Source organism: Ranitomeya imitator, chromosome 4, assembly GCF_032444005.1.
Source record: "Ranitomeya imitator isolate aRanImi1 chromosome 4, aRanImi1.pri, whole genome shotgun sequence".
NCBI classification, from domain to species: domain Eukaryota; kingdom Metazoa; phylum Chordata; class Amphibia; order Anura; family Dendrobatidae; genus Ranitomeya; species Ranitomeya imitator.
The window spans coordinates 115,452,068-115,477,362 of NC_091285.1; the positions used below are offsets into that span (position 1 = coordinate 115,452,068).

At 46.6% G+C, this 25,295-nt stretch overlaps 1 protein-coding gene across 8 annotated transcripts in view; it reads left to right on the forward strand.

The window, feature by feature from the left end:
- SPDL1 (spindle apparatus coiled-coil protein 1) overlaps nt 1-25,295 on the forward strand; it is a 582,388-nt gene that overhangs the window by 365,978 nt on the left and 191,115 nt on the right. For all 8 annotated transcript variants that reach the window (XM_069763905.1, XM_069763907.1, XM_069763910.1 and 5 more), the window contains one exon: nt 23,391-23,491. In XM_069763905.1, the coding sequence (XP_069620006.1) occupies nt 23,391-23,491 (101 nt within the window). The remainder of the gene's footprint in view (nt 1-23,390; nt 23,492-25,295) is intronic.

A 25,295-nucleotide genomic window follows, 5' to 3' on the forward strand; every position in this document is an offset into this window, starting at 1 on the left:
GAGATGCTTCTGTTCTGTCTAGAAAGTCTTCATTCTCTTTGATGAGTTTCAAAGTTGCTATTCTTTCTTCCAGACCCCGCACCTTTTCTTCTAAAAGGGCCACTAGTCTACACTTCTGACAGGTGAAATTGGATTCTTCTTCTGGTCGATCTGTGAACATGTAGCACATGCTGCAGCTCACCATGTAGGTTGTCACATCTGCCATGTTGCTCCTAGATCCTGCTGACTTGCTGTGTGTTTTCCTTCTTGTGTAATCTACTCAGCCAAGCTCTCTTGCAATAATGTCCTACAGGCAAAAATTCGCGCGCCGTAAGGTTTGGTGATGCTTTCCAAGCAGCTGGTCCCGGCTGTACCCAACGATCTTCTAGCTTAGGGAGACTTCGCTTTTCCCAGAAGGCACCTGGAATATGCAAATTAGCCTCCTGAAGCTTGAATCCCTGGTTTGGTGATGCTTTCCAAGCAGCTGGTCCCGGCTGTACCCAACGATCTTCTAGCTTAGGGAGACTTCGCTTTTCCCAGAAGGCACCTGGAATATGCAAATTAGCCTCCTGAAGCTTGAATCCCTGGTTTTGTAAAATCAGCATGCAAAAAATAAGCCCTTACTCTGCCCCAAATCCTGAAAAATGGAAATGCTGTGGGTCTAGGAATGACACATTTTTTTTTAAAAAAAAATTCTAACTAACTTAAAAAAGAAAAAAAAAATCACCACATAAACAAAATAACCTATAAACACCCATGTTTAGTGTCTACTTTTGGTGAAAAAAAAACAACTATTGTGGTATTGCACTTTTTTTGCAGTTTCACCACTGTTTTTCCCGTTTTCCTGTACGTTATGCAATGGTGTCTTTTAAAAGTACAAATGGCCATATTCGCAGAAAAATAAAAAAATGATGGCTCTGGGAAGAAGGGGAGCAAAAAAAAAAATGCAAAAATAGGCTGCAGCATGAAGGGGTTAAAGGGAACCGGTCAGCAGGATTGTGCATAGTAACCTGCAGACATTGTCAGGTTGGTGCTGTTATTCTGAATAAAATGATACCTGGGTTGATGAAATCCATCTTTTAGTTGTTTTTTAATCTTTTCAGCTTTGTGTTAAAGGGACTCTGTCACCCCCTCCAGCCGCAGTGTGTTATGCTTTATTCACAGTGCAGGGCTGGGATTCACAAGCAGGGCGGCCGCACAGGTGCAGTCTGCGAGACTGCATCTGAGGTCAGATGGGCAGCGCTCACTGCGCCTGCCCCTGGCAGAACTAAACAGCGCAGGCGCCGGATTTGATTGGAAAATAGCATGGAGGGGCCGGCGCCGAAGAAGCTTTGAGTGACAGAAGTGTGGTGTGTGCAGCAGGGGGGTTAAGACCTGCCTCCCTGTCTAAAGACAGGTATTTTTGCGAAATTATAAAACGCTTTATTTCTGCTTTGACTGCACCAATAACTAAAAGAGCCACTTTGTCAGAATGCAGCATTACTGCTCCACAAGGTGGCTCTTTTAGTTTCTAACGGCTGGAGGGGGTGACAGAGTCCCTTTAATGAGATTCTCGTACCCTAAGGCGGGGTTGGTGTATATGGTGGTCTGATTAGGTATTCATTATGCAGACTGCTGACAGGTCACTGAGCCCTCACCAACACATACTGAAGAAAGAGACAAAAAAACACTTCTGCAGGCAGCATAATCACATGGTTAGTGTGGCAATACTACATTTTCTTGCAGTTAACCAGCTTGGGGGGGGGGAAAAAATTGAAAATAGTGCCCTCCGCACCTGTGCAGTAGCAGCTATCGGTGTCGTTAGCTGTGATCCGATAGCTGCTACTGCAGGGGCGGACACAGACAGCTTGGGGCCCCTGTGCAGGAAATGTGCCTGGGTCCCCCTCCTTTTAAGGCAACAAAGCTAAGTGAGTACACTTTATATTAATGGAATGTGTTATACATAATAATCGATAATAATGTCTTCCTCCACCTCCCCCTGTTCTTAAACCCATTATAAAACCCCTCGCATCCCATTATTGCCCTCTCCCCCACCCCCATGATTTCCCTCTTCACAACCTACATTATTGCTTACTCCCCCACCACCCCATATCATTGCCCATTCCACCACCTCCATCATTGCCTCCTCCCCACCACCCCCATCGTTGTCCTTTCCACTGCCACCATCATTTCCTCCTGCCCCCCCCCATCATTGCCCTCTCCATCAACTCAATCATTGCCTTCTGCCCCGTCACCCCCATCATTGCCCTCTCCTCCACCTACACACACACATACACACACCACCATTCACCTCTCTGCACACACACACACCTCACCTCTGCTCGCACGGTATCCTGAAGCCGCACCATCGCCGGCAGCTTCCTGTCTCACACAGCCGCAGCGCTGAATGATGATGTCATTTAGCCGCTGCTGTGTGGCAGGAAGCAGAATGGATCCATTCCATGCAGCTCTGCTCCACTGCCTTTTTCTCTTGCAGGCAGCAGAGCTGCAATCCCATGATGGCAATCTGACCAGGGGCTTCCCGAAGCCGGATAAACTGGCCAGTTTGCCCTCATTATTAGCCACCCTGCAGGCAGGGCCGGTTTTAGGCAAAGTGGGGTCCTAAGCAAAGTTTAAAATGGGGCCTCAAATCCTAACATCACACAGAAGCATTTTGGTTGTATTTACAAGCGCTGAGTTCAGGCCATTAGACGAGTGTGATCGACAACGCTTGTTTCCCGGCCTCTTTCCACCGTCTGAGAAAGAATGATGGGGACAGAACGGCGCAGCCGCGTAGTATACAGCGCAGCCTCATGGTATACAGCACACAGCCTCACGGTATGCAGCGCGCACAGCCTCACAGTATACAGCGCGCACAGCCTCACAGTATACAGCGCGCACAGCCTCACGGTACACAGCGCGCACAGCCTCACGGTATACAGCGCGCACAGCCTCACGGTATACAGCGCGCACAGCCTCACGGTATACAGCGCGCAGCCTCATGGTATACAGCGCACACAGCTTCATGGTATACAGCGCGCACAGCCTCATGGTATACAGTGCGCAGCCTCATGGTATACAGCGCAGCTCCCCCCCCCCCCCCCCCCCCAGAATGGCCCCACAGTCCAGTACTCACTGTTATAGAGTAAAAAAAAAAAAAAAAAAACACTCCTCACCTCACCTCGTGCCCATGCTGCTTCCACTTCCTGCTCCTGTCGGCACACAGTGAGTGCGAGGCAGTGTCTGTCAGAGCAGGCAGAGCGGGGAATGATGGGAGAGGGAGCGTCAGGTGACGTTCTCTCCTCCATCATTCATTGCTTTGAACTCTACCGGCAGACGCCGGTATAGTTCAACGCGGCGGGGGAGTCGGTGCTGGGGGCAGGCGGGCCCCCCTGCCTCACAGGGGCCCCATAGCAGCTGCGTGATGTGCCGCTAGCTGGGGGCCCCTGGGGGAGCGAGGACCTAGGCAGCTGCCGGCCCTGCCTGCAGGGGCCCCCTGGAGCCTCCGGGCCCCTGTGCAGCCGCACAGGTTGAACAGGCGGTATGTCCGCCGATGTGTTACTGCGCATGCGCTAGCTACGCCATATTACTGGAGAAGAAAAAAAATCCTCGTCCATGATGGAGCCGCAGTAGCAGCTATTTGTGTCCGTAACTGTGATCTGAGATCTGCTACTGCACAGGCGCGGGCAGCGCCATCTCATTTTTTTCTTCTCCAGTAAGATGGTGTCGCCGGCGCATGCGCAGTAGCAGCTGTCAGATCACAGCTATCGACATTGATAGCTGCTTCTGTTTTTTTTCTTTTTTTTTTTTCCCCACACTAAACATGCGATTATGCTGCAGATCAGGTGCCATGACTGGCACCTGCCTGCAGAAGCATTTTGGGTCACCTAAGTATGTTAGTTATTCATTATGCAAACTAGGGGGCGGGTCAGTGAGGGATCAGTGACCTGTCCGCAGTCTGCAAGCAAAAAAGAAAAGGGCACACAGCAACAAGTGACAGCAAAAAGTACAGCCAAGAAGCAACGAAGAGTGGTGGTGGTGGGAGACTCACTACTGAGAGGCACAGAAGCAGCCATCTGTAGACCGGACATAACTGCAAGAGAAGTATGCTGCCTTCCAGGTGCGATGATCAAGGATGTGACCGATAGGATACCAAAGCTCTTCAGCTCCAAGGACGTCCACCCATTTCTTCTGATACATGTTGGCACCAATGACACGGCAAGGAAGGACCTACCGACAATCTGCAAGGACTTTGAAGAGTTGGGGAAGAAAGTAAAAGAACTGGATGCACAGGTAGTTTTTTCTTCTATCCTTCCAGTAGATGGGCATGGCACCAGGAGATGGAACAGGATCCTTGATGCAAACAACTGGCTAAGACGATGGTGCAGACAACAAGGATTTGGATTCCTGGACCACGGTGTGAATTACTGGTATGATGGACTCCTCGCCAGAGACGGACTACACCTCAACAAACCTGGGAAACACACATTCGCCAGAAGACTCGCTACACTCATCAGGAGGGCGTTAAACTAGAAGAAGAGGGGACGGGAAGAAAAACATTAGACTCGAACAAAGACGACCCAGGAAAACATACTCAGAAGGGAGGTAAGAACATTTCTAAAACAATCCACAGTGAGGAGATTGGAACAAAACAAAATCCTCTAAACTGCATGCTCGCAAACGCCAGAAGCCTGACAAACAAGATGGAAGAACTAGAAGCAGAAATATCTACAGGTAACTTTGACATAGTGGGAATAACCGAGACATGGTTAGATGAAAGCTATGACTGGGCAGTTAACTTACAGGGTTACAGTCTGTTTAGAAAGGATCGTAAAAATCGGAGAGGAGGAGGGGTTTGTCTCTATGTAAAGTCTTGTCTAAAGTCCACTTTAAGGGAGGATATTAGCGAAGGGAATGAGGATGTCGAGTCCATATGGGTTGAAATTCATGGAGGGAAAAAGGGTAACAAAATTCTCATTGGGGTCTGTTCAAAACCCCCAAATATAACAGAAAGCATGGAAAGTCTACTTCTAAAGCAGATAGATGAAGCTGCAACCCATAATGAGGTCCTGGTTATGGGGGACTTTAACTACCCGAATATTAACTGGGAAACAGAAACCTGTGAAACCCATAAAGGCAACAGGTTTCTGCTAATAACCAAGAAAAATTATCTTTCACAATTGGTGCAGGATCCAACCAGAGGAGCAGCACTTTTAGACCTAATACTATCTAATAGACCTGACAGAATAACAAATCTGCAGGTGGTTGGGCATTTAGGAAATAGCGACCACAATATTGTACAGTTTCACCTGTCTTTCACTAGGGGGACTTGTCAGGGAGTCACAAAAACATTGAACTTTAGGAAGGCAAAGTTTGAACAGCTTAGAGATGCCCTTAATCTGGTAGACTGGGACAATATCCTCAGAAATGAGAATACAGATAATAAATGGGAAATGTTTAAGAACATCCTAAATAGGCAGTGTAAGCGGTTTATACCTTGTGGGAATAAAAGGACTAGAAATAGGAAAAACCCAATGTGGCTAAACAAAGAAGTAAGACAGGCAATTAACAGTAAAAAGAAAGCATTTGCACTACTAAAGCAGGATGGCACCATTGAAGCTCTAAAAAACTATAGGGAGAAAAATACTTTATCTAAAAAACTAATTAAAGCTGCCAAAAAGGAAACAGAGAAGCACATTGCTAAGGAGAGTAAAACTAATCCCAAACTGTTCTTCAACTATATCAATAGTAAAAGAATAAAAACTGAAAATGTAGGCCCCTTAAAAAATAGTGAGGAAAGAATGGTTGTAGATGACGAGGAAAAAGCTAACATATTAAACACCTTCTTCTCCACGGTATTCACGGTGGAAAATGAAATGCTAGGTGAAATCCCAAGAAACAATGAAAACCCTATATTAAGGGTCACCAATCTAACCCAAGAAGAGGTGCGAAACCGGCTAAATAAGATTAAAATAGATAAATCTCCGGGTCCGGATGGCATACACCCACGAGTACTAAGAGAACTAAGTAATGTAATAGATAAACCATTATTTCTTATTTTTAGGGACTCTATAGCGACAGGGTCTGTTCCGCAGGACTGGCGCATAGCAAATGTGGTGCCAATATTCAAAAAGGGCTCTAAAAGTGAACCTGGAAATTATAGGCCAGTAAGTCTAACCTCTATTGTTGGTAAAATATTTGAAGGGTTTCTGAGGGATGTTATTCTGGATTATCTCAATGAGAATAACTGTTTAACTCCATATCAGCATGGGTTTATGAGAAATCGCTCCTGTCAAACCAATCTAATCAGTTTTTATGAAGAGGTAAGCTATAGGCTGGACCACGGTGAGTCATTGGACGTGGTATATCTCGATTTTTCCAAAGCGTTTGATACCGTGCCGCACAAGAGGTTGGTACACAAAATGAGAATGCTTGGTCTGGGGGAAAATGGGTGTAAATGGGTTAGTAACTGGCTTAGTGATAGAAAGCAGAGGGTGGTTATAAATGGTATAGTCTCTAACTGGGTCGCTGTGACCAGTGGGGTACCGCAGGGGTCGGTATTGGGACCTGTTCTCTTCAACATATTCATTAATGATCTGGTAGAAGGTTTACACAGTAAAATATCGATATTTGCAGATGATACAAAACTATGTAAAGCAGTTAATACAAGAGAAGATAGTATTCTGCTACAGATGGATCTGGATAAGTTGGAAACTTGGGCTGAAAGGTGGCAGATGAGGTTTAACAATGATAAATGTAAGGTTATACACATGGGAAGAGGGAATCAATATCACCATTACACACTGAACGGGAAACCACTGGGTAAATCTGACAGGGAGAAGGACTTGGGGATCCTAGTTAATGATAAACTTACCTGGAGCAGCCAGTGCCAGGCAGCAGCTGCCAAGGCAAACAGGATCATGGGGTGCATTAAAAGAGGTCTGGATACACATGATGAGAGCATTATACTGCCTCTGTACAAATCCCTAGTTAGACCGCACATGGAGTACTGTGTCCAGTTTTGGGCACCGGTGCTCAGGAAGGATATAATGGAACTAGAGAGAGTACAAAGGAGGGCAACAAAATTAATAAAGGGGATGGGAGAACTACAATACCCAGATAGATTAGCGAAATTAGGATTATTTAGTCTAGAAAAAAGACGACTGAGGGGCGATCTAATAACCATGTATAAGTATATAAGGGGACAATACAAATATCTCGCTGAGGATCTGTTTATACCAAGGAAGGTGACGGGCACAAGGGGGCATTCTTTGCGTCTGGAGGAGAGAAGGTTTTTCCACCAACATAGAAGAGGATTCTTTACTGTTAGGGCAGTGAGAATCTGGAATTGCTTGCCTGAGGAGGTGGTGATGGCGAACTCAGTCGAGGGGTTCAAGAGAGGCCTGGATGTCTTCCTGGAGCAGAACAATATTGTATCATACAATTATTAGGTTCTGTAGAAGGACGTAGATCTGGGTATTTATTATAATGGAATAGAAGCTGAACTGGATGGACAAATGTCTTTTTTCGGCCTTACTAACTATGTTACTATGTTACTATGTTAATATCTAATCTGAGCACCACATACACCAACCACGCCTTAGGGCACAAGAATCTCATTAACTGCAAACTGAAAATAGAGATTTAAAAACAACCAGAAGACGGATTTCATCAACCCAGGTATCATTTTGTTCAGTGTAACGGCATCAATCTGACACTGTTGTGCACAATCCTGCTGAGGCCTCTTTCACACTTCAGTCTTCTGGTGTCAGTCAAAATCCGTGGTCGCGATGGATTTGTCAAAAATAGTGAAAAACAGAAAAACCGGATCCGTTGCATTCCGTCGCATCCGTTTTTTTCATCCGTTTCTTCCGTTTTTTCAAAGGATCCGTTTGACTGTCTGGCCAATTGGCTACTAAATACAGTTTTGGAGTATGCTCGGTGTAAAAAAACAGAATCCGTCACTGGATTCGTCTGGAGAGGACGGACAAAGTAACGTTTTTTTGCTGCGTCGAAAAGTCGGACAGCGACGGAACCTGCGCCCATAGGCTTCCACTCTAGCGAACGATGGACGCCGCTGGAATGTACAATTTTCATAGTAATGAAAATACAGAAAAATCTTTAAATGAGGTGTGTCCAAACTTTTGGTCTGTACTGTATGTCTAAGCAATAAGAACAATCTCACCAGTCTGGTCGCAGATGCAAATTTTGAAAGATGAACACACATAAGGCTAGGGTCACATTGCGTTAGTGCAACCCGTTTAGCGCTAGCGCAATGTTTTTAATGTGGCCGCGTCCTGCAAGCAGCGTCCGCGGCGCGCCAGGAAACACCGGCGCGTCGCTAGCGCGTGCCGAACATGGCACGCGCTAGTGCTGCGCGTTCCCATTGCCGTGAATGGGCGCGCTAACGGACGCGTTGCACGGCGTTAATTTTGCCGTGCAACGCTGTCCGTTAGCGCGTTCCCATTAACGCAATGGGAACCAAGCCTAAATGTTGATGGGTAAGAATCCTCAAGGACTTTTCATGGTATTCAATAAACCATTACTAGACCGCACAGCCTCCCTATGCGTTTCTTACTGATTGGAATCATCAGGGGATATGGCAGTCAGCAATTGGAGTGTCCAGTCATCTTCTTACACTCTGAGCCTCACATAATGGGGATTCCACTCAAAATGCCTCTTTATATAATCCATATATGATGAAAAAAAGCATGCATATCCATTTCCTGCTTGGGCGCAGCTATCAGAATAGTGCACCAAGCAGGAGGCCAATCATGATGCTGTACAAACCAAATACTCACATTTCATTGGTCACTGAAGATCACTCTGTGGGTTCGTAAAACAACACACCATCGTGGAATGCATGCTGATATCAAGCAAGCGCGCTCACAGAGCCATACCTCTTTTCCATTATACCCCGGACTTCCGGTCTATGGAACGCAAAGACATCCATCCGGCTACTTCATTCTTTCCTGTGTACATTTATCGCAATGTGCATGCGTGAACCGCACAGCGGTGGAACGCATTCGGGTTATGTATTGTATTGCGCATGCGTGGGCTCAATTATACCCAAGCACATATTAGAACAATGCATATTGTGCATAAACGGCAATTTGGCCTATACTTTAAACCACAGGAATAATCATCCTATATAAAAAATAAACCTATCCCTACAGAGTCTTTAATAGCACATTCATACCAAACTCCTTATGTAGACGTATCTGATTGATCTCGGCTAATGGAAAAATGCATTCTCAAATTGTGTCCTACAGAAATCAATCCCATTCTAGGGCTTACATATATCTAAATGGCCCAAAAGATGAGACTCATACCGATTAACACTGTTAATCAGTATCCTTATTCAGAGGAATTTCGGCTGGCTTTCCGAAATACCACATGAACAGAGGTCAAAGGCATTAAACAAAGATCAAAGAATAAATGAAAAAATTATTGAAAAAATGGTAAATACAGAAGACAGAATGACCAGGGGCACCAGCAGGAACAGAATAATCACTCTATTACACATTAGGGAAATAAAGGAAAAAAGAAAGGTGACAGGAATAGAAAACTCACTGTCCCTTTTAAAAACCCTAATGATTTTTATCCACCCTGCCTGTCAGCGGGGGTTGGCACCCTAAAACCTACGCAGTGGCGCCCCCACTCAAAAGACTGCTTTCCTTAACTCGAAGGCCCTTTTTATACCTTACATTTCAAAGAAAAGGACAAAAGGAAAGCTGTTCATTCAGACCTCTTGGGAACATGGATCCAAGGCGATTAAATCCATCTTGTTTTGTGTTGTAAAATCAGTCTGTCCCAATCGCCATCATGTACTGGTTTGTTAATATTCTCAATTCCCATAAGTTTAACTGAAGTGATATCACCACCATGAGCAAGATTTAAGCGTCTAGCCAGGGGAGTCTCTTTTTTTCACTATATCTGCGATGTTCCCCTACTCTCCTAAATTCTGTAATCGTTTTGCCCACATATATCAGATCACATGTACAGATAGCCATGTAGATAATCCCTTCGCTTCTACAGTTAATGAAAGATCTAATCTCTAATATTTTTTACATGCTGAACATCCACTACATTTGTAGCATCCAATGACTTTAGAAGCTAGCCTGCTGCTAGGGTATCTGTGGGGATTGAGAAAAGTAACTTTTCACCAGACGATCTTTCAGTGATTTACCTTTTTGGAATGTGATTTGAGGAAAACTTTGTAGTAAATCACCAATGTTTTGATCCATTTTTAGAATTGCCCAGTGTTTCATCAAAATCTGTCTTAATTCATTAGCACCATTATTAAAAGTTGTTATAAAACGAAGGCCCAAAAATTCATCATTTTTAACAGGAGATGGGGTTAACAACTCCATTCTATCCCTCTTTTGGACCCCTTTATAGGCCTCGCTCAAGACACCATCAAGATGTCCGTTTTCAAAAGATCCATTGTGCAGATCGCATGCCTGCCTTTTAAAACTGTCCATATTTGAACAGTTCCTACGTATTAGTGTATACTGCCCTTTTGGAATTCCCTTCCTTTGGGCCATGGGATGGCAATCTAAGTAGGGAGTTAGTCGCAGTGGATTTCCTGTATGTGCTGGTGCCCAAGGTTCCATCGGCCATCCTTTCAATCAACACGTCCAAAAAGCGAGTCTCCATACACTCAATTCAAAAGTGAAAGTGAGGCCTATAGTGTTACAGAACCGCAGCACCAAGAATATGTTATGCTATATATATTATGTATAATAGGTTCCATGTGAAATGCATCAGTCCACAGGCTGCATCCCTGGGCAGAGGGGACAAGATATTCTCCTTCTGACCTCCCCCACCTTTGTAATTCCCACAGTAAATACCAGCAGGCTCCGGCCTCCTGCGGCTATTGTAATGTATGTCTGGCCTGTTTTTTTCTATTGGCCTGCTTTGTGTATCTGTTATATATTCTGTTTGCTGTGAATAAAGTGTGTTCTTTTAGACTGGAAATACGTGGAGTAGCAGTCAGCTTTTATATGCTCCCATGTAATCAAGGAATTCCAGCCAGCGTCCTTCATTCAGAATCCAGCAAAAGCAGAGTGGACCTCCTGAAACACGGGGGGTGCAGAAAGAGGTACTGCAGCACAGTAGACCCCGTTACACTGGTGGCAGACAGCGGGATGTGATACCCCTTCTACAGGAGGAAAGGAATGAATGGAAGACAACTACCAGAAGGTAAAGAGGACTACACTAAAAGATCTGGTGGAAGCCCGAGGGTTAATCGCCAGCAACAAAACAAAAGCGGATTTGATAGCAGCCATCATGGAACACGACAGTGCAGCGCCCCCCAATGTGAACGTGGAGGAGACTGAATTCCAGAGGGATTTAAAGAACAGACTGGCGTTCTATGGCCCAAACCCTGCGTGGAGCTGGCCAAGATGGAGATGGCAGAGAGGAGAGTCAGCGAGCAAGGGGAGCTCTGGCCTCCGCCCAGGTACCTTCAACAGTAAGCCACAAAAAGATCCAGTATAATGCCTTCCGACAGTTTGGGGAGGCAGAGGAAGACATTAATGGCTTTTTGCAGGACTTTGAGCGGCAGTGTGCCCTTCATCAAGTGAAGCCGGAGGAACGGGTTCAAATTCTGTCCAGCAAGCTGACAGGCCGGGCAGCGGACGCCTATCGCACGGTTCCTGATGAGGACTGTATGGACTATGAGCGGATCAAAGTAGTGATCTTGGCCCGGTATGCGCTGACACCAGAGGCATACCGCCAAAAGTTCCACGGACTTATAAAACGAGTAACCGATACCCACGCTGAATGGGCCTGTAAATTACGGCGGTCACTGCTACCATGGGTACAAGGGAGCCAAGCAACCACTAAGGAGGACGTCCTCCAGCTTTTCTTGTTAGAACGATTCTTTAATGGACCAAACCCCGAGACACAGGAATGGCTTCAGGACAGGCGGCCAATGACTCTTGAGGAAGCCTCTCATCTGGCCGATGAACATCATTACGCCAGGAGGCCTCAGTTGTCCGGATCAAAGATGGTCAATAGGGGTCCGCCCATGGACCTGGAGGGCCCCAATCCACCGAAGATTGTAGGGGGATCAGCTAGAAACCCGGCCTACCACAGTTCCCCTGGGGCGCGATGCCACACCTGCCGTCAGCTGGGCCACTTGCAAAGACAATGTCCCAACCGGACTCAGCATACTCAGTGGCCAAAGGCGGGAACAGCTACCTTCCGCCGGGCTGCTGTACACTGCTACCAAGGCGAAGCTGACCCGGCATTGGGGGCTACAACTAACCAAGGGGTGGAAGACATGGAGGAAGTGCTGCATGAAGTAGACCCCGTGCAGGCAGCCCGGGCAGATAATCAACAGCATCGACAGGTCGTGTGGGTTAATGGGAAACGCATGCAGGGACTAAGAGATTCCGGAGCAACTTTGACCCTTGTGAAGCCTCATCTCGTCCGGGACCAAGAGAAGACGGACCGGACAGTGGCAGTCCGTGTAGCAGGGGGAGCCATACAGCGACTGCCCACTGCCAGGATTCACCTGAACTGGGGAGTTGGGGATGGTCTTGTTGAGGTCAGCTTGATGGAGGATTTGCCTGCAGACGTTTTGCTGGGAAATGACTTGGGGCCATGTTGTCTGCCTTCTCGGTTACCCCTCTGGCTGAGACACATCCTGTGACCACCCAAAGACAAGCTCGAGCTGCGGAGGTGGAATCACACTCAGATGAGGCCCAGGTAAGACATCCCAGCCCTACACGTATTCCCATAGCCAGACACATTTCTTGGGCCACTCCAGATGAATTTAAGAGGGAGTTACTTGAGGATCCTTCATTGGAGGGATATCGTGGGAAGGCACAGGAAGGGAGAGGGGTACTGGAAGGGGAACAGTTTATATGGAAGCAGGGACTCCTCTACCGGATCACAGAGCAGCATCACACAAGGATGAGCCCCACTATAATACGACAGCTGGTAGTTCCCAAGAAGTATAGGCAGGAGTTACTGCGAATCTCTCATGACATACCCTTGGCCGGGCACTTCGGCGTCAGTCGCATCAGGCATCGTCTGACACAAAACTTCTTTTGGCCGGGGGTAACCTATGATGTTCATCAATACTGCCAGACCTGTGACAGTTGCCAGCGCATTGGCAACAGGGGAGATCGATGCAAGGCCAAATTACGCCCCCTCCCCATTGTGGAGGAACCATTTAGCCGAGTAGCGGTCGATCTGATAGGGCCGTTAGCCAAACCCAGTCCGTCAGGGAAAAGGTATATATTGACAGTGGTAGATTATGCCACACGGTATCCAGAGGCGGTTTGCGCTCGCTAACATACAGGCAGAGACGGTGGCGGCTGCCCTGCTCCAGGTTTTCTCACGGGTTGGATTTCCCCGAGAGATTATCTCAGACCAGGGTACCCAGTTTACAGCAGAGGTGACCAACCAACTGTGGAAGCTGTGCGGCGTAAAGTCCATTAAAAGAGTCCCGTACCACCCGCAAACCAATGGGTTGTGTGAACGCTTTAACGGGACGTTAAAACAACTCATTGGGACTTTTACCAGGACCTACAGGGACTGGGAGAAATTCTTGCCTCACCTCCTGTTTGCCTATCGAGAGGTGCCCCAAGAATCCACGGGGTTCTCCCCATTCGAACTGGTAAACGGGAGACGGGAAAGGGGACCCCTAGACTTAGTACTAGAACACTGGGAAGGGGAGGGCATCATAGAAGGGGTTCCTATTGTACCCTATGTGCTGGAATTCCGGGACCGCCTACAGGAGCTGACCCAGGCTGTACGTGGGAACATGCAGGTGGCCCAGCAGCGCCAGCGCGTATGGTACGATCGGAGGGCCAGAGAGCGCACCTTGGAAATAGGGCAGAAGGTCCTGGTGTTAGAGCCCACCAGGCAGAACAAGTTCCAGGCTGCTTGGCAGGGGCCCTACCAGGTAGTGGGGAAAATAGCCGACACCACCTATAATGTCGCCGATTTTGACGACCCCAGGGTTATCCGCATGTTCCACGTGAATATGCTGAAGCCCTATCGGGAGCGCCCTGAAGAGGTAGTGGCCATCTGTGCACCTGAAGCAGAGGATTTAGCCGGACTTCCCTTGCCGTATGTCTTAGGGGAGAGGACTCCATCTAAAACATGGGACCAGGTACACTGGGGTGAAGACTTAGGTCCCCGGGAGAGACAGCAGGCGGAGGAGTTGTTGAGGCAGCGACAGGGGATGTTTTCGGGAAAACCCGGGTACACTCACCTGGCACAACACAAGGTTGAGACCCAGGATCAGACCCCCCTGCGACAACCCCCGTTCTGCTTCCCTGAGTCTGTACGAGAAGGGATGCGACGAGATACAAGAGATGTTGCGTTTAGGGGTCATTGAAGAGTCAGATCCCTGGGCATCCCTGTAGTGTTAGTGCCCAAGAAGGATGGGACTACACGGTTTTGTGTAGACTATCGTAAGCTCAATGAGAAAACAGTGATCGATGCGTATAACATGCCGCGTGTGGATGAGTTGTTAGACCGGCTGGCGGGGGCAAAGTATTTGACCACCATCGATCTATGCAAAGGCTACTGGCAGATTCCCCTTAGTCCTGATGCTATTCCTAAGTCGGCATTTGTCACCCCGTTTGGCTTATTCCAGTTTCGAGTTATGCCATTCGAGATGAAGACTGCCCCGGCAACCTTCCAGAGTCTGGCTGACCGGCTTCTGGATGGTCTCCAGGACTATGCGTGTGCCTACCTGGATGACATCACCATCTACAGCGCGACATGGGAAGAACATCTAAATCACCTAGAGACGGTATTGGACAGGATCCACCAGGCCGGAATCACCCTGAACCCAAACAAGTGTCACATGGGCAAAGCAGAGGTTCAATATTTAGGGCATTGGGTGGGAAGTGGGAAACAGCGATCAGAACCAGCCAAGATTGACTCCATAGCCAAATGGCCCACCCCACGCACTAAAACCCAGGTCATGGCGTTTCTAGGGACAGCGGGGTGTTACAGGAAATTCGTTCCCAATTACAGCAGCGTGGCCAAGCCCCTCACTGATCTGACCCGTAAGAACCAACCCCGCCAGGTAAGCTGGACCCCAGAGTGTGAGGAAGCCTTCCGCCAGCTAAAGGACGCTCTCACCAATACCCCTGTATTGGCCGCACCTGATCCAACTAAAGGTTTCCTGGTTCACACAGACACTTCTATGTTTGGATTGGGGGCAGTACTAAGCCAAGTCGGGCCGGACAGCCAAGAACACCCGGCAGCTTACCTGAGTCGGAAACTACTGCCCCGTGAAGTGAGCTATGCGGCCATCGAGAAGGAGTGCTTGGCAATAGTATGGGCACTCAAAAAGTTACAACTATATTTGTATGGACGACAGTTTTCCCTCCTAACGGACCATAATCCCCTAGTCTGGCTTAATCGGGTCTCCAGAGACAACGCCAGATTACTGCGGTGGAGTTTAGCCCTACAACCTCTGGACTTCACCATCCACTACAGACCCGGCAAACAAAACGGTAATGCCGATGGACTAAGTCGACAAACGGAACTTGTACCAACCCCATAAACTTCTGTCATCCCCAAACCGATCCATTAAGGATCAGACTGTGTATGCCGATCGCGTCGCTGAAAAGGGGAGCCGTGTTACAGAACCGCAGCACCAAGAATATGTTATGCTATATATATTATGTATAATAGGTTCCATGTGAAATGCATCAGTCCACAGGCTGCATCCCTGGGCAGTGGGGACAAGATATTCTCCTTCTGACCTCCCCCACCTTTGTAATTCCCACAGTAAAATACCAGCAGGCTCCGGCCCCCTGCGGCTATTGTAATGTATGTCTGGCCTGTTTTTTTCTATTGGCCTGCTTTGTGTATCTGTGTTATACATTCTGTTTGCTGTGAATAAAGTGTGTTCTTTTAGACTTGAAATACGTGGAGTAGCAGTCAGCTTTTATATGCTCCCATGTAATCAAGGAATTCCAGCCATGGTCCTTCATTCAGAATCCAGCAAAAGCAGAGTGGACCTCCTGAATCACGGGGGGTGCTGAAAGAGGTAATACAGCACAGTAGACCCCGTTATATATAGTATTCACATTCAATTTGGAGACAAATTGAGCACAAGTCACCCGTGCCCTTCCAGATGATGAACACGTCGTCAATGAACCTCAACCAGAGAAGTGCATTCTCATTTCCCTCAGTGCCAGTCTCACCAAAGATACCGTTTTCTCTCACCCGCCCAGGAGCAAATTTGCATACAAAGGGGCACAAGGGCTTCCCATTGCAGTGCCCCTGAGCTGCTGGAAGTACTTGCCATCAGGTGAAACAATTATGTGTCAACAAGAATCTCAGATATTCCAATACGAATTACCGTACATACTCGAGTATAAGCCGAGATTTTCTGCCCATTTTTGGGGGGCTGAAAGTCCCCCTCTCGGCTTATACTCGAGTCATATACAGAGGTCGGCGGGGGAGGGGGAGCGGGGGCTGTCTAATTATACTTACCTGCTCCTGGCGTGGTCCCTGCACGTCACTGGCTTCCCCGGCGCCGGCAGCTTCTTCCTGTACTGAACGTTCACATGGTACCGCTCATTACAGTAATGAATATGCGTCTCCACTTCCCATAGGGGTGGAGCCGCATATTCATTACAGTAATGAGCGGTAACGGTGACCGCTCAGTACAGCAAGAAGCAGCGGCGCCGGGAAGCAGGGATTGCACAGCACCAGGAGTATAACGGGGGGGGGAGCGCAGTGCTGCGCGATATTCACCTGCTCCTCATTCCGACGCTGCTCCGTCTTCTGCGTCTTCTGCAGTGACGCTGAGGTCAGAGGGCGCGGTGACGTGGTTAGTGTGCGCCCTCTACCTGAACGTCAGTGCATAAGATGCTGAAGATGGAGCAGCGCCTTAACGTGGAGCAGGGGCCTGAGCGACGGAGAGGTGAGTATGTGATTTTTTTTTTTTTTTTTTTTATTGCAGCAACAGCAAATGGGGTAAGTGTCTGTATGGAGCATTTTATAGGGCCATAACGTTTGTGCAGCACTATATGGGGTAAGTGTCTGTATGGGGCCATAGCGTTTGTGCAGCACTATATGGGGCAAATGTCTGTATGGAGCATCTTATGGGGCCATAACGTTTGTGCAGCAGTATATGTGGCAAATATCTTTATGGAGCATCTTATGGGGCCATTATTAATGTTTGTGCAGCATTATATGGGGCAAATGTCTGTATGGAGTATCTTATGGGGCCATAACGTTTGTGCAGCACTATATGGGGCAAATATCTTTATGGAACATCTTATGGGACCATAATCCACATTTGTGCAGCATTAAATTGGGCAAATGTGTCTATGGAGCATCCTATGGGGCCATTATTAACGTTTGTGCAGCATTATATGGGGCAAATGTCTGTATGGAGTATCTTATGGGGCCATAACGTTTGTGCAGCACTACAGTATATGGGGCAAGTGTCTGTATGGGGCATCTTATGGGGCCATAATCAACGTTTGTGCAGCACTATATGGTACAAATGTATGTATGGAGTATCTTATGGGGCCATAATGTTTGTGCAGCAGTATATGGGGCAAATATCTTTTATGGAGCATCTTATGGGGCCATAATCAACATTTGTGCAGCATTAAATTAAGCAAATGTGTCTATGGAGCATCTTATGGGGCCACTATTAACCTTTTATGCAGGATTATATGGGGCATATTAATTTGGAGCATCTTATGGGGCCATCATAAATTTTATGGAGCATTATATGGGGCTCCTGATTCAATATGGGATATTGAACACTAACCAGTAAAGGCTACGCAGACCTCTGCGGGCTGATATTCATAGCCTGGGAAGATCCATGGGTATTAACCCCTTCCCAGGCTACAAATATTGGCCCCCAGCCATCAGCTTTCCCCCTCTGGCTCCCACGCCATTTTTTTTGTGTGTTTTTATTTATTTTTTTATGTTCATTAATCAACATCGGCCTTGCTATTATATATCTATGGATATATCTATGGATAAATCTATATATCTATACATGGATATCTATGGATATGTCTATAGATATAACTATGGATATATCTATAGATATAACTATGGCAATATCTATGTATAGATATGTTTATAGATAGATATATCTGTATAAAGAAAGAAGGGAACAGCACAATGTCTACTTATCTTCAGGTGCAGGGCCCCAGGATAACAGTCCATATATCCAAATGGTTCAATATATGGCAAAAAAGAGGCAGCACTCCAGGTTAGCAGTGTTAAACGTGCAGGATTTAATCAACCCACTGTTCAGGGCGACGTTTCGGCTCGGGCTGAGCCTTTCTCAAGCAATGGGTGGTACAAATGAGTGCATATTTATAGTACTCCCACCAATGATTACAGCCAATAAAAATTCATATCATACAGTGCTTAATTTTCATCTCATCATCATAAACCGGTAATATAAAGTGCTACAGTGCAAAGTGCTATGTGCTCCTATGTGCTTATTTTGTAAACAAATGTCCCTCTTATCCTAATCGCTCATTATTTATCATTTTAAAATGTTCTTACACTTACTTTACATTCTACTGTGGGGGCTCATGTGCCACATGGAGGACGCCATTCACCGTATCTGTAGATACATAGATATATCTATCCATGTATCTATCTGGCTACTTTAACACATCATGTGTTTGCTGTCAGGCACAATCCGGCGAGTTTTGAAAAAAAAAAATCCTTTTTTTCGCCGGATCCGTTTTTTTCTCAGTTGTATTAACGCCGGATTGCGCCTAATGCCCACATGTTTCATCCGTTTTTTGCCGGATCCATCAAAATAGCCAGCGGACATAGGACACGTACAGAAGAACGTTTTTTTTTTCTGTCTGGTGAAAAAACACCCACCGACTGATCCTTCGAAAAACTTATGAAACTGAGATGTGAAATGATGAATCCGGCCTCCGATTCCGTTTTTTCATGCATGTTTCCATTCAAACTATGCACATTTTCCATTCGCTCTCTTTAAAAAAAAAAAAAAAAAAAGATCAGTTGCATTAGTTTTTCACTATTTGCAACGGATCCGTTTTTTCAAAAATTCGCCTGATCCTGCCTGATGGAAAACTAACCCCATAGGGGTGGAGCCGCATATTCATCACTGTAATGGGCGGCACCACGTGACCGCTCATACAGGAGAAGCTGCGGCGAGGAAAGGAAGCAGCGCCAGCGAGGGAGCCGGGTAAGTATTTTATTAACAGCGGGGGGTGGGAGGGGGTTGGGGACAGGAATCTTTTTTTTAAACACTAAAAAAAAATTCATATCTTCTCTCCAGCGAACGATGCTGGAGAGAAGAAATGATTAGCGGCTTAAGCACCACGCGGGGGGGACAGCGCTTACAGTAGCGCTGTCTCCTGCACGGCACACGGACTGCACACGGACAATATCCGTGTGCGGTAGGTGTTTTACACGGACCCATTGACTTTAATGGGTCCGTGTAATACGTGCGCTCCCACGAACACTGACATGTCTCTGTGTTTTCAAAACGAACACACGGTCCGGGAAAACACGCTGACATGTGCAGAGACACATTGATTTTAATGTGTCTACGTGAGTCAGTGTCTCCGGTACGTGAGGAAACTGTCACCTCACGTACCAGAGCCACTGACGTGTGAAACCGGCCTTAGGCTGGTTTCACATTTGCGGTTGTGCCACAGCGTTTGACGCATACATCCACGTGCGTCTTGATTTCCTATCTTTAACATTGTAGACACAGGTGCATGCATTTGCATGCCTTCGCCCGCGTTTGCTTATGCATGCGTTTTTCTGTGGCGGTGCGCGGCTAATGCACAATGTTGGAATTTTTGAGGCGACAAATTTCCGTCAAATATCCGCAGACATGCGGATGAGTACGTTACTGTCTATGGGAACGCATGCATACACATGTCTTTGCGTACACATGCCTTCGTTGCTCTTGCGTACTACAGACTGCGCATGTCCAGGAACTGATTTAGACACGCCCTCCTGGAAATATCAAATGCATTCGCATAAAAAGCGCAAACCCATGCGTAAGCTCATGCGGATAAAAAATTCTATTTGCATGCTTTTGTGGTGGCGGACGATACCCTGTGGACTCAATCGCAAATGTGAACCTAGCCTTACTAGGTGGCTAAGCAGTACTGTACAGCCACATATAGAGGGTTTCCAGGTAAAGCAGAAATTGTGTGACAACTTTTGGTGCCATTTTTACCCTTTTTCCGTTGTGAAAATGTAAAATTTGGGCCTAAAACTAAAAAAGTATAAAATACTGTGACACTGTGATCACTGCACCATTAGATGAATTCATTGAGAGGTGTGGTTTGTAAAATGGAGTTACATATAGAGGGTTCTGATGTTCTGGCACTGTACATAGTTACATAGTTATTAAGGTTGAAGGAAGACTGTAAGTCCATCTAGTTCAACCCATAGCCTAACCTAACATGCCCTAACATGTTGATCCAGAGGAAGGCAAAAAAAAACCCATGTGGCAAAAAGTAAGCTCCACCTTGGGGAAAAAAATTCCTTCCCGACTCCACATACGGCAATCAGACTAGTTCCCTGGATCAATGCCCTATCAAGGAATCTAGTGTATATACCCTGTAACATTATACTTTTCTAGAAATGTATCCAGTCCCCTCTTAAATTTAAGTAATGAATCACTAATTACAACATCATACGGCAGAGAGTTCCATAGTCTCACTGCTCTTACAGTAAAGAATCCGCGTCTGTTATTATGCTTAAACCTTTTTTCCTCCAAACGTAGAGAATGCCCCCTTGTCCCTGTTTCAGGTCTGTGATTAAAAAGATCATCAGAAAGGTCTTTGGTACTGTCCCCTCATATATTTATACATTAAAATAAGATCACCCCTTAGTCTTGGTTTTTCCAAACTAAATAGCCCCAAGTGTAATAACCTATCTTGGTATTGCAGACCCCCCAGTCCTCTAATAACCTTGGTCGCTCTTCTCTGCACCCGCTCCAGTTCAGCTATGTCTTTCTTATACACCGGAGACCAGAACTGTGCACAGTATTCTAAGTGTGGTCGAACTAGTGACTTGTATAGAGGTAAAATTATGTTCTCCTCATGAGCATCTATGCCTCTTTTTAATGCATCCCATTATTTTATTTGCCTTAGTAGCAGCTGCATGACACTGGCCACTGAATATGAGTTTGTCATCCACCCATACACCCAGGTCTTTTTCATTGATGGTTTTGCCCAGAGTTTTAGAATTAAGCACATAATTATACATCTTATTACTTCTACCCAAGTGCATGACCTTACATTTATCCCCATTAAAGCTCATTTGCCATTTATCAGCCCAAGCTTCTAGTTTACATAAATCATCCTGTAATATAAAATTGTCCTCCTCTGTATTGATTACCCTGCAGAGTTTAGTGTCCTCTGCAAATATTGAAATTCTACTCTGAATGCCCCGTACAAGGTCTTTAATAAATATGTTAAAGGGAACCTGTCACCCCGTTTTTTCAGATTGAGATATAAATACTGTTAAATAGGGCCTGCGCTGTGCGTTACTATAGTGTATGTAGTGTACCCTGATTCCCCACCTATGCTGCAAAATACATTACCAAAGTCGCCGTTTTCGCCTGTCAATCAGTCTGGTCAGGTCGGGTGGGCGTGTTCACAGCGCTGTTTCTTCCTCAGCTTTACGTTGGTGGCGTAGTGGTGTGCGCATGTTGAAGTGACTAATCCACTGTGGGCACGTGAACAAGCAGCGCGCGATCTGCGCTATCACCCCCTGTCATCGGTGGGGGCGGGCATCTTCCTGGGGCCGCGCGTGCGCAGATTGAGTGCTCTGCTGCACGGGGCTTCAGGAAAATGGCCGCGGGATGCCGCGCGTGCGCACAAGAGATCGCGGCGGCCATTTTCCCAAAGCCGAGATTGCATCTCGGCTTTGGGAAAATGGCCGCCGCGATCTCTTGTGCGCACGCGCGGCATCCCTCGGCCATTTTCCTGAAGCCCCGTGCAGCAGAGCACTCCATCTGCGCACGCGCGGCCCCAGGAAGAAGGCCGCCCCCACCGATGACAGGGGTTGATAGCGCGGATCGCGTGCTGCTTGTTCACGTGCCCACAGTGGATTAGTCACTTCAACATGCGTACGCCACCAACGTAAAGCTGAGGAAGAAACAGCGCTGTGAACACGCCCACCCGACCTGACCAGCCTGATTGACAGGCGAAAACGGCGACTTTGGTAATGTATTTTGCAGCATAGGTGGGGAATCAGGGTACACTACATACACTATTGTAACGCACAGCGCAGGCCCTATTTAACAGTATTTATATCTCAATCTGAAAAAACGGGGTGACAGGTTCCCTTTAAAAAGAAGAGGGCCCAATACTGACCCCTGTGGTACCTCACTGCTAACCGCTACCCAGTCAGAGTGTGCTCAATTAATAACCACCCTTTGTTTCCTATCCCTGAGCCATCTCTCAACCCACTTACACATATTGTCCCCTATCCCCATTATTCTCATTTTATGTATTAACCTTTTGTGTGGCACCGTATCAAAAGCTTTTGAAAAGTCCATATACACTACATCCACTGGGTTCCCTCGGTCCAGTCTGGAACTTACCTCTTCATAGAAACTGATCAGATTAGTCTGACATGAACGGTCCCTAGTAAACCCGTGCTGATACTGGGTCATGAGGTTATTCCTCTTCAGATACTCCAGTATAGCATCCCTTAGAATGCCCTCCAGGATTTTACCCACAGTAGAGGTTAAGCTTCCTGGCCTATAGTTACCGAGTTCAGTTTTTGTCCCCTTTTTGAATATTGGCGCCACATTTGCTATACGCCAGTCCTGTGGTACAGACCCTGTTATTATGGAGTCTTTAAAGATTAAAAATAATGGTCTATCAATGATTCTACTTAATTCCTGCAGTACTCGAGGGTCTATCCCATCCGGGCCCGGAGATTTGTCAATTTTAGTCATTTTTAGACACCGCCGCACTTTCTGCTGGGTTAAACAGGTGACATTTAATTGGGATTTTTTATCACTAGTCATTTTGTCTGCCATGGGATTTTCTTTTGTAAATACTGATGAAAAAAAGTTATTTAGCATATTGGCTTTTTCCTCATCCACCATTTCACCCAGACTATTTTTAAGGGGGCCAAAACTATCATTTTTTAGTTTCTTACTATTTATGTAGTTAAAGAATATTTTGGGATTATTTTTACTCTCTCTGGCAATGAGTCCCTCTGTCTCAATCTTTGCTGCCTTGATTTGCTTTTTACAGAATTTATTTAATTTTTTGTATTTATTTAATGCCTCCTCACTACCTACTTCCTGATGTGATAGCCCAAAACTGAGTTCATATTCGTAATCAGCAGCCAAAATGGACTTAAAATATGTTTTAAAACCTTTGGCCAGAAAAATTGCGTTGACCAGTGTAATGATCAGTTTTAACTAAAACTTTCTTTTGCTGCAGTCCTATGAAAATGGCCAGTCAAAGATGGATATTGATGTTTTGGTTCAAGGTGATGACGTCTATTATGTGGATTTACTTAAAATGAAACTGGAGAATTCAAAGTACGTGATATTCTTTATATTTTTTTGTGTATAAAATGTGTAATTCTTGTATGTGCATGATGTCCATGTGTGTTAAGAAAAATGGTGGTTTGTTTTTTATGGATGGTTAGAAATAATTTTTATACAAATAATGTAACATATTGGCGATTCTCTCAGCTGATTTATGACCTCCGACCACGTCAAAGTTGAATTTGCAGGAGAAATGAAAATCCTAGAAGTACACACTGCGCCTTTTAGCTGCGTTTTTTTTTATGCCAATTTTCAGCTACATTTCATAGTACCAGCAAAGCCTAAGAGATTTGTGCTTTGCATGTTTTTTTTCAACTTAGAGCCTTCATTCAGCGTTTTTTCAGCTTTTTCTCTCTAATTGCATTGAATGGAAAAAAACGCATGAAAGCACACACCAAAAACGCTTCAAAACCTGCGCTTTTGCTGCAGCTTCTTTCCTGTCAAGCACTCAAGTTTTGCTGCAGAAAAAAACGCAGCAAAAATGCCGAATCTGAAGTTAGCCTAAAAGCCAAACTGACATTTTTAATGAAGCCCAATTGCATGCTAAAAATTTTGTAGCCTCCAGTACATGCATAAAAAATAAAAATAGGAACCTGTTATTCAATGACTTGCTGATGCAATACAGAGCACGCTGTCCAGGGTCGGACTGGCCCACTGGAGGATTCTCCGGTGGGCCCATGCACTGACACCTGCTGGCATACTGGCCAGCAGCTGCTTAGCTGCCAGTGGCATGTCACTAATAGTGGCATACTCAGCTGCTATGGGACCCCTGAGTCAAGGGGGCCTGCCCGCTGCCAGCGGAGCAGCAGCTGGAGACAGGAGCCTGTCCCTGCTGCTAAAGGGAAATGAATATTCACGCTTCCCCAAGCCCCCATGGGCATGGAGAGGAGTGAACATTCATTTCACTTTAATAGCGGGCAGTGTTAGCCGCAGGCTGAGGATAACACTGCCCGCATGTAAAGCCGGTGCGGCTGCATCGGGGCCCAGGAGGTGGGCCCCTGCAGAGCGGCTAACCCTGAGGGCAATCGGCGGGCAGGGAGTGATCCCTGCAGCTTGGCAGCGGAGCATAGCTGCAGGGATATGATGGCTTCCTTCTTCTTGCCCGGCGCTTCCTGTCTGACACAGCGCAGTTGGATGACGTCATCAATCAGCACGCGGCTGTTTCAGACAATGCTGCCAGCGACGAAGATGCTGCCGGGATGTAGTGCGATGAACGTTCGGAGAGGTGAGTGGTGCGTTGTCTGCATACGTGCGTGTATATGTGGTGCGGTGCTTTGTGTGTGTGACAGTGGTGCTGTGCTGTGTGTGTATTGGACATGCATGTATTGGAGATTGGCAATGATGTGATGGAGAGAGCAGTGATAGGGGTGGTGGGGGAGAAGGCAATGTTGATGGTGGTGCCAAGGGGGTGGTGGCGGAGGAGGCAATGATGGAGGTGGTGGAATGGGCAATGATGAGGTGGTGGGGGAAAATGCAATGATGATTGTGGTGGAAAGGACGATGGGGGAGGTATTGATGGAGGTGTTGAAATGGGCAATGATGGGGTGGTGGGTGAGAAAGCAATGATGAAGGTGGTGATGAGGACAATGATGGGGTGGAGGGGGGCTGCATTATACCCTATGGGGGGGCTGCATTATTCCCAATGAGGGGGGCAGCATAATACCCTATGAGGGGGGCTGCTTTATACTTTGAGGGGGCTACATTATCTTCTGTGGGGGGGCTGCATTATATTGTGTGGGGCTGCATTATGTTCTCGGAGGACTGCATTATATTTTGGGGGCCTACACCATACTAT